At 41.0% G+C, this 11,088-nt stretch overlaps 1 protein-coding gene across 1 annotated transcript; it reads left to right on the plus strand.

The window, feature by feature from the left end:
• Positions 1-228: 228 nt before the first annotated feature.
• Positions 229-2,657, plus strand: uts2r (urotensin 2 receptor; the record flags this gene model as incomplete). The annotated part of the gene is made up of 2 exons (XM_079182128.1): positions 229-942; positions 2,280-2,657. 2 exons carry the CDS (start codon positions 229-231, stop codon positions 2,655-2,657), a joined length of 1,092 nt encoding a protein of 363 aa, XP_079038254.1.
• Positions 2,658-11,088: the final 8,431 nt, after the last annotated feature.

The following is an 11,088-nucleotide window of genomic DNA, read 5'->3' on the forward strand; positions in this document are numbered from 1 at the left end:
ATGACTTCATCTGTTACTAAAGGAGATTATGAATGAAATTAAACAGGCCAGCATAGTTTTCTGACTATATTAGACCTTATTTATGACAGTTCCAATCCAGTTCAATGAAATAATAGTCCAAGGAACAGGAATGAAGGAATGAAGGAACAGGAATGAAGGAATGAAGGAAAGATTTTCTGTACAGTTGCCACCCTCACCGCTTACATTTCTGTCCCCACGCATCCAGATATGACCACAGTATCCATGGATCCTGTGGGAGTCCTGGTGGAAAGGGGCGCCAACGCCACCGACACACCTCTGAGCACGCACGAGGACACAGCCGCCACCTTTACCATCGGCACCATCCTCTCCATCATGTGCCTCGTCGGAGTCTCCGGGAACATCTACACCCTGGTGGTCATGTGCCACTCCATGAGGACTGCAGCCTCCATGTACATCTACATCATAAACTTAGCTTTGGCAGATCTGCTCTATCTTCTCACCATACCCTTTGTAGTCTGCACACACTTCCTGAAGGGGTGGTACTTTGGGGACGCAGGGTGTCGGATTCTGATCAGCATGGACTTCCTGACCATGCACGCCAGTATCTTCACGCTGACAATCATGAGCACAGAGCGCTACTTTGCCGTGCTCAAGCCACTCGACACAGTCAAGCGGTCCAAAAGTTACAGGAAGGCCATCGCTCTGCTGGTCTGGGCGGCATCTCTCATCCTCACCCTGCCAATGATCGTGAGCATTCAGCTGGCGACAGTGGGCCAAAAGGCTATGTGTCAGCCCACGTTGACGCCACTCTCCTACAAGGTTTACATCTCCTTCCTGTTTTGCACGAGCATCGTCGCCCCTGGACTGATCATCGGCTATCTCTACATCCAGCTTGCACGCACTTATTGGGTTTCACAGACGGAGACGTTCAAACAGACAAAGAAACTTCCCAATCAAAAGGTCAGTGCATCACATGAGTGTTTCTACTTCAGTCAAGCTTTCTTTCTAATAGTACTTTTTGGGCTTTACCACTCATCTTCAAAGATGTACCCAGTGAATATTTGCATACATGTGTTTAGCCATATTCGACAACCCGACTCCAGCAATTCAACCACAAACAACATTCTTCCTGAACCGATACAGATAACTGTTGCAAAAATCAACTGTTTTCTGATCTGGCATTTCTCAGCTTTGCTGAGGTTTAGGCTCTAAAACTACTTGGTTAGCGTAACAAATAGATTTGGGTAAACATTGGGGATTGATCATGGTCATGTTTTTTTTTCTTAAATACCTTGACTGTCGGCAGAAAACAAAAAGTAACCTACGTGTTAAAGTTGGAACTTTTGTTGACCCATCCCACTACTCCAACCTCCTCCCTCCGTGGACTTTGAGGAGAGAAGACAGTCCCTCCAATCCAATCCATGGCCCAGTTCTTGGTTTGCCTTTTTTGGCGTGCGCCATAACCCTAGTCCCTGTCCCTCATGTCTTACCCAGGCTGCAACTCAGCTGGAGATGAATCCAGACACATCCATCAGGTAGAGCCTGATGAATAGGCAGGACGTTGGGCAAGATGCTGCTGTAGAAACTCTCGCCTAATACATTCCACTCACCGAGGCTGTTAGTGCACTTTCTCACAGCTGACTTTCTGTTTGGGAAAGGGTTTACAAACAACACTGTCATTATAAAGGATGTATATGACTGCAGCATCTGTTCGGCTCACTGATTAGAGCATGCCATTATCAATCCTCTCCCTGCTGCTGCAGCTTTTCTATTGTCCATTTCACACTTGCTCTCAGCTCACGCTGAGACGAAACCTTGCTTCATAGCAAGATTGAAGACCGGGTTCATTTCGTCTTATCAATGTGTTTAACAATGTGGCGGATGCTGCCATTTACTTGCATTAAAGCCGTTCATAAGATGAACTCAATCTTAACCTTGGAGCAAGATAGAATGCAGACTGCCTAACTTTCAAAAGTGCTGCTTCTTGCAACAAGAATAGTTAGTCGGCTACTTTCTATCCCTGCCAGTGCTGTGAGCAACTGTGGATATCTTGCTATGATCGTGCTGGGGCAAAAAGGGTTTGATAATCCATTCTTGGCTTTCATAGTTCTGATCACCGTATGTTACTATTATAATAGTAGGGTGTGCTATTTGCTATATTTCAGCCTATAAACATGCTGATTTGTTGAGTTTTTGTATTTAATGTCTCGTTTGGTGATATTAATTGAATCATTCATCCATCACTATCTGGTGCATCGCTGATTCTCATTAATGGTTCAACTCTTATGTCGCTAAAGGTGCTGTACCTGATCTTCACCATCGTGCTCCTCTTCTGGGCATGCTTCCTGCCCTTCTGGATCTGGCAGCTTCTGGGTCAGTTCCACCCCTCACTGCCCCTGTCGACCAAAGCCAAGCGCAACATCAACTACCTGACCACGTGTCTGACGTATTCGAACAGCTGCATCAACCCCTTTCTGTACACGCTGCTCACCAAGAACTACAAGGAGTACCTGAGGAAGCACAAGCGGTCCTGGACAGCTGGCAGCTACTTCAACCGGAAGAGTCGCTTTCAGCGTTCGCCACGCCGGTCGCCATCTTCTAGCAGTCAGCAGTGTACTGAGAGCTTCATGCTCACACACACAGCCTCCCTGCGAGCACATAACAGCAGTTTGTAAGGTAGGAGCAGATTTTTCTGGCTGACAGTGACGAGAAAACTAAAAGTACTACAATTTAATTACATCCTCTCCCGAAACACAGCTTAGCACTGCATTATTTCCATATTCCTACTAACAATTATGCATAAACAGCCTGAGAGCCAGTGGATGATTGAAACTTGGCGGCTTTGTTGGAGGTTTTGTTTCTCAGATGAAAGGCTTCTGATGGGTTATGTGATTACAGATGGCATTGATTTCTGGGCCCTCTGAAAACTTGTCTGTGGAGGATTCCCACTTCCTGGTATGCAGTGTAAACATGTGCATATTGGACAAGCGGTGCCTCTTGATGTTTATGTGTGGAACTGGGGGAGCTGGCGAAAACATTTACAAGAACAATAAAGAGCAACGTGATTCCATCAATTAACTTTTTTTGCCAGTGGTTTTCGGAGAACTGTCTCTTCCTCGAGGGGCACAAAGCACGATGCAATCAAACTCATATTTCATTTGAAATGAATGAGATTTGAATCATGAGCTATTTCCACCTATGTGTACATGGAAAGGAAAAACGATTCCTCCATAGGAAAAAAAGCAGTCAACTTTATTTAACTAAAAATATCATATAATATAATACAGATCTTCTCTCTTGGTTACTCCTGATTTCATTATAGCAGCATGTTGCCACTATACTGCTGTGATTCGACCATTTATTACACTGTGAAACTCAGTCTAAGTTAAAAGGTCCACTTACTCACCTTTTAGTCTAAATTAAATAGTAAGTGGATGATAGGGCTGAACAGTTTGGCATGCACTCAGCTGTAGCTAATCAGGATTAATTGTAAGTGGTAAATCACCAAAAATGTCCGGTTGTGCTTTTTCTGCATGCTATTTAAATTTGGCAAAAGATGGTTTTGTGGAAGAGAAAAACATTATGCAACATAATCTAACATTGGAAAAATCTTTTTTTGTTCCTAAAAGACCAAGTAAATGGCAGGTCCCTGCATGAATTAATCTAGTTAATCGCCACATGTCAATTTTTATAGAGGAAGCTAGCAGGTGGCTCGATACTTGTCAAGTGTAAATGAGTGAATGCTGGCAGAAAGCATTGTTGGAACATAACAGTTCAACACTTAAGCACATCAGAGCATCAATATAGGTTTGTCAAGGTAAAAGCTCTGGGACTTCTGGGATTCAGAGTTGTGAAGCTGGCTGTACTCAGCCTGCAAATCTAAAGTTACCGCTGGCTTAAACATGCACAGGGTATGTCATCAGTCCTGTATCGAACATTTTCAGATAAGCCATAGCATCCTAAATGTGACTCGCAAACTATATACATGTAGCTGTTACGGATACAAAGTAAATATTGCACCACATAATTATATTTTCATAATATTTAGTCGTGTAAACTGTAATCACGATTTCAATTGCAAAGACAAAATCGACCGATAATTCGCAATTTCGTCAAATCATGGGGGACCTTTAGGCTTACGTTATTTTGTTACACAAACTTTTTGCAAAAGTAATAAAATTAACTTCCAAACAGTATATCTATTGTCTTGTTGGATGCTTTTCTGCCGTGATGCCATTTCTGAATATTTCTAGTTTCTTAAAAAAAAGAAAAAATGTAATAATATATATATATATATTATTCATGGAAAACTTAATTCTACAACCACAGTAACAACGTTTCCAATAATATGACAATCAAATTATGTAGCTCGACTTTACCTCTCAATTATGCAGAGTATTATCTATGGACCATCGATTGCGTCAAGAAAGCTAAAAGGTAACTCTATGACTGAAATATTATCCTTAATAGTTATGTTATATTGCCTCAAGGTATCTTCTTCTCAAGATTTCCATTCCTATTCATTTTTATATTTTTGTCAGATTCTGCCTCTTTGTTGTTTTTATTAAATTATTATTATTATATTCAATGATGGCTCTTGTGTGGAATCTGTATCAAACTTGTTTATGCATATTGTTTTTTTTACCAAATGCTCACCTTCTTGCAACACAAAAATATAGTTTGTTTATTTATGGATGAGTCCTCCAACCACAATGAATGGGTTTCATATGTTAGTCACTAATGTTCCGTGCAGAGGAAGCTGGAGGACTGAATCATAGTGCAGCAGAGGGGAACAGAGTGATGAGCAGGGCGAGGGGGGTGTCAGACGCATAAACACACACACACACACATTTGCCACTAACTTGCCACCAGGCGGCAACGGCTTGGTCTGAAAAGAGTAGCCAATGACGAGATACCTTAAACTTTAAACTGTTTGTAAAAAGAAGTCTGGTTGTATAGAAGTCTATGAGAAAATGTCCGTACTTCTCATTTGATTTATTCCCTCAGTAAACATTGTCAACATGAGTTTATGGTCTCAATTGCTAGTTTAAAGTCTTCTTCAAAACAGCATGATGTTCATTTAGTAATTTATGGTCCATTTAGAGTAAAATAGATAGATGATAAAGCAGGTAACGCTTTAGGGCGGGGCTATCTTGTGATTGACAGGTTGCTGCCGCTACCAGAGCCGTATACGGTGTCTCTACGCCACTCCTCCCCATTCCATATATGGTCACCTACGTTCACTGGTTGCAAAAAGCCAAGATGGCGATGGACGTAATCCAAGACGGCGACGGCCTAAACGTTGACCTCAAGGCTTCAAAACGGCAGTCCACGAACCAATGGGTGTCGTCACAATGACTGTGTCCATTTTTAATAGACAGTCTATCAATGAGAGCTGTGTGGAGGCACTTAATATGCTCTTAATTTCACATTGCGCTCCTTCACAGGCACTTTTAATGTACTGTACCTTAATGTAAACTGTACTGAGTAACAAAAGTCGATGTAATATAATGAAATCCCTTTGCTGTTGAGGAATGAGTAAAGCAACGTCTATTGCTTGCCACTTAAGAGTTTGGTTGCAAAGCCATATATTTATCATCCAGGGGAAAAGCCAGCTGTCACACAACACAAAGGATTTTGTTCTTTTGCAGATGATGGCATCATAACTCATTCATTTGGGCTCACAGAGGTGGCCGTAAACAGGCCTGAGGCCGTGTGTCTCAAACTGACATTATTTAGGTCTCAGTTGGGTTTTTTATATCGGCATATCATGTCTCAATCGAAAAACTGTAAACATTCAGAATAAGGCCTGATTGAGAATGCCCAATATTATCATATTTTTTATAATAGTGGAACATTGTGCATGTAAACGTAGTCACTGTTAAGACTGGACTTGTGGTGAGCTGGCTGAAGTCCACAGCTGAAGTCCAGCTAGCTGTCGGTGGTCAGGCTATAGCTGCTTCTGAAGCCACGTTTTCTGGCTTCCTACTCTCACCGTCGCCATTTTGAGAGCAGTGTGAAGGTGATAGATAGTCATTTTGAGCACCTTTAACAGCACCTCTAATGGAACCGTACTGGAACGTCACTGAAAATGAATTAGCTTTGCTGTTGAGTAATATGCAATATCTAATTAATCTAATTTGCCAACACTGTGGATCTTCTAAAATGGCCTTAGTCACATGTAAACTAAATATGCAGCATGGCTGCAGAGGGACACTTACAAGACCTGTTATGTACAGCTTACAAACCACTCTGAATGCGCAATCACATTCTGGCCTAATGTGCTTTGATTTTAACAAGTGGGGGAAAAAAATCTAATTGCTGTTTTAATTCACCAATAATAATATAGAGTGTGATATTTAAATTATAATGACATATAGACAGTTTATGTGCCCTGGAGAAACAGCGTGATTTTACAGGTATTGCAAGATGACAACCCCAAATTCTCTGTTTTGGCTTTTGTGGTGAGGGACAATTTGGACAAAACAAGGAAGCCATGAAATCAAATTGAAAGTGTGGATTGATTTGATATCATCCTGCTGTAGACTGCGATTAAAGGACCTGAGGAGACGGCAGCAAAGATAAGACTGGATTGTGTGTCGATGAAACACATATCATGTTGCTCTTTCTCTGCAAAGAAAAAATAAATATTATATATGTCTGATAGATAAATGTTTGGCTGACTAATACAAATGTTTAAAACTAGGCAAAAATCGTATCCCTTTCCTCACTGGCATTGTATTCATTATTCATTTCTTCATCACTGGATAACAGCAGCTCCCCCCCTCTTCCTCAAATGCTCTGCTGACTTTTGGTGACTTGTTTGAAAATGGTGCACACGAAGGCTGGCTCAGGGAGACTTTACCACAGCACCTGGAAACTCAGTTTTGGAATAAATGAGCTACTGGAAAACTCAATGGCTCAATTGTATATTTAACGTTGAACGCACTCTCTTAAAATGATTTAAAGCTTACACCTTTCCTTCTTTCTTTTTATTACTTTCCACACACGTCTTTCATTGCCCATTTTCGTTAAAGACGCCCTTGACAATGCATCACGGCCGGCTAATACGTCTCAGTGCTAAATTCGGACCCATAAATGTTTCCCTTAATGAAAAGTTGCCGGCTAAACTCAAGAGTACACTTGGTGACAGCTGCCTGGCAGGCTATGTGGAAGTACCCTCTTAATGCATGCCGATAGCGTTGCGTTTTTACTGCAACACGGGACACTACAGGAAGCAGCCAGTGGACGCAGGAAATGGTATTAACCAATTAACCAGAACTTTTTTTTTTTGCAGTAACTGTGGAAAACACAAACTGTATAGCCCAGTTTTATGGAGATTTGGTTTAATATTCATCACATCAGCAAGGGCATATGGAATCCCTTCAACCAGCTTAATTATTCCATACATTTAAAGGACGAATATTCCCCCCACACACACACACAGGTCTGATAATGCCCTGTGCTATTAAAATGTCCCAGGAAATTAACTAGAGTAAGCGGGAAGAAGGACCTTGGTTCAGTTGCTTTTTTATTGCATTTTCCCATCTAAGGCAACTTTGTGACCTGGTATCAATTATCTATAAAACAAAAGTCTCATAAGAACAGTATCTGGATAAAACCCCTAACCTGGTCTATTATACAACAGAGAGATATACATTCACTTAATCTGTGTCTGTAAGATTATAAATAACCCCTTCGGTATGTAGTGTTTTCCCAAAACACAGTAATATATCACACAATATAATTGTCAAAGTGACATATCTAAATATTTACCCTACTCCTCCAAGACAGGGAGAGGAAATTAGTAGGACTTTTAATAATAGAACATATTTGTGAGGAATATTTCTCGCTGTGTCAGCTGGGTCTGAAAAGAAAAGCTGAATAATTCAAAAGAAACTAAACAAGCTGCTACCAGTATACATACTTGTTTATGTACTTCATTATCTTTAAAGTATTGTCTTTTAGTGTTTTTATGGGAATAAAATGTTTATGCTGCTCCCAGGACAAAAAAAAACCCTGTGGGCAATATAAAGACTGCCAACGCAAACCTGAAACAAAAACGTTAATGCCACGAAATGTAATGTCGTCTCGGCATGAATGAAGACCATCTAATCACACGGCTTTGTGTATGTTCATAGCGCCTACATGCAGCTATGCACAAAACTTGCCCCATGAACTCCGCAAAGATCAAGCGAGAGAAATTGCTATTAGAGCTGGCTATGCAGTAATCATTCCCTCACAGACCAGACATGCGCCATCTTTAATTATAATTTCTTTAATCCCATGTCTATGGCTTTAAAGTCTCTTCTGTCACACGCTATAGAAATATTGATGGAGGACTCATTAACTTGGTTCATCATCCTACTGCCTTTCCCCCCCCATTGAGGTGCCATCTCAGCTGCGAAGTGAAAAAGCAGTTGGACTCAGGCGCGTCTTGGCAGGATCGAGCAGAGGTCACCTCTGGAAAGGCCATCCAGAAACACACACTAACTCATTCTCACTCACGATGGCGAAAGGACTATTGATCTCCCAGCCGTATATCTGAAAGCGGATTGTATTGACTAGGCTCATTTTGGGAATTGCTGTTGTCCTCTCATAACAGGTGATAGAAGGCTTTGCCTAACTATCATCTGTATTGTCTGGGAAAGTCCTCAGTGTGATCAATAAGCACCGTGACTCACCCATTACTGCTGTTCTACAAGATTACACAGAGACGGGAATTGATCGAGTGGCCCCTTATTTCAGCAGGGACCACGTTAATGCTCCAACCCTCATTTAGAAAGGTCTTAAGCTGATGAAACATGGACATTCTGATGATTTGATGCACATAAATGTATTTACACATACTTTCTTGATCACACTCCCGTATTCTCATTAGATTAGAGAATATATATTTCTGCACTTGTCTCTTAGGAGCACATGCGTCATGTTTTTTTCTTCTTTCCCAGATTTTAGTCAGAAAACTCACAAAAGGAAAATGGGAATGATTGACAGTTTGTGCAGAGTTTAGCAATGCCAACAGACAGGAAGTGGTGACGAGAAACTCCAGCGGGTGACAGCAAGTGAACGCTTTTTTTTTTTTTGTGCTCTGAGCGCTTCAAGTTGCAAATAGTTCAATGTTGTTGTTTTTTAAAGAGAGCTGCGCTTTTCACATTTAAATGATTTGGGCAAGATGTCAAAGTTATGAAACTCTGAAACAGCAATAACCGCTTATGTGATGTATGCAGTGGATTGGCCTACCTGCGAGCATGATTTGAATTATACACAATCAGTTTACAATTGCAATCTGTAGTCCAGTTCAGATCCAGCAGAACCGGTTTCCCAGTAACTTTTGAGTATGCTGCATGGCCAGATTAACCTTTCAGGGAGGAGGGGTGGTCTAGTGGAAAAATGTGTTTTTGGGCCCCTATTGATGCCATCTACTTCCTACCCGCTGTACTTTGTGTAAGCACTTCCAGTTCCCATCAAGTATAGATTGCACATTACAGCTAAAAAGTGCTCATATGCTGGAGTAAGGGAATGTTAGTCAGTCAGTTTAATTAAACACGCATGTATTTAGGAATATGCACCATGTACGAATAATATGGACTAGCTGTTCATTTTCAACATTGACATTCTCATAATAGCAGCCATTATTGAATATGTGTCATGCTAACTTTGCTTCTTAATTCTAGAGATTCAGCAGATACAATTGTGGCTAGGTTATACTGATTCAAGCAGTGGGAGCCTATATAAGCTTTCTAAATAAACTTTGAATTTCAGATAAATGATTTCAAATGCTTGTTTCTGAGTTTAACTGAAAGACAACACAAACATTAGCCCCGATGGTTAGCTATTTTGGCTAACTGCTTTGTGATCTACCTGGACAATTTGCTGGTTAACAATACAAAGTTGTCTATCAATTACATTCATGACTTTTCATTTAATTAATGATACAGCATTATATTTCAACAGAAGGGAAGCATAGGCTACATATTGCAAGAAGAGAATCAGAATGCTAACATGCTCACAATGATAATGTTAGCATGCTGATGTTTAGCAGGTTTGACACGTCCACAATATTAATTTAGTATGTTAGCATGCTAACGTAAAAGAAAAACATGGCACTAAATACACAGTAAAGCTGCGCGAGATGGAAATGGCATTAGTGCTGCTGGTATTTGGTCTCTTTGTTCGGCTATGTTGTCCTGCTGCCTCAGTTCATATTTCCTCTTTAATTTGATTTAACTGCTTATTAATGTGAAATCCAAACTACTACTACAAGACAGGCCACATCAGGAAATAATGCAGGGACTGTCGTAGTTACTGTAATATTTGTAGAAATACTTTCCGTGTTCACTTATTTATTGACTTAATACAACTTTTGGGGTCGGGCCCAGGGTCAGTTCCCTGCTTTAAATCAGTTGAAAATCCAGCTTTGGTAAACTGTTATCAGTCAGAAAGATAAGGCTGCTGTTTAAACCCACCTTGCCCAGACTATACTGAACCTTAATGGAAAAACTCACTGCAGTGAGACGGCATGGGTAGCCTATGGCACACAAATGCAGAGGGGGACAAGATAGCTAGCTGCTGGCTCTTTAAGAAAGAAAAAAAAGAGGGCTTGGGGACACGGTGGGTGAGGCGATAGCGGACCATTTCTTTGGAACATTAAACTGTGGTTCTCACGTCGCATGCTAAATGCCCTCAGACACTTCAGGCACAACAGGCTGCCTCTACGTAATTTAGAGCTCCTGGGTTTTGCGCTGAGCCAAAATGAAGGAAAACAGGGAGAGGATGATAAGAGAGCGTCAGAGAATTGTACACATTTTAACAGAAAATGAGGACCGGACCCTTTTTGTTTTCGTTCCGACGGTCTCGTGTCATGAAAAAGAACGACATGGAGGAGGCAAAAAAAGAAAGAGTTAGAGCGAAGACAAGAAAATAGATGGAAATTGAGCGACAGTGAATGACAGAAAAGCTGGCATGCTTTATATAGATTGATACTTCTGAGTGATGTATCAAAAGACCTGGATTAGGATTGTGTGAAAGTATTGATGTGTGTGTGTGTGTGTGTGTGTGTGTGTGTGTGTGTGTGTGTGTGTGTGTGTGTGTGGAGCATTGTGA

This window comes from Pholis gunnellus (genome assembly GCF_910591455.1).
Source record: "Pholis gunnellus genome assembly, chromosome: 21".
Lineage (NCBI taxonomy): Eukaryota > Metazoa > Chordata > Actinopteri > Perciformes > Pholidae > Pholis > Pholis gunnellus.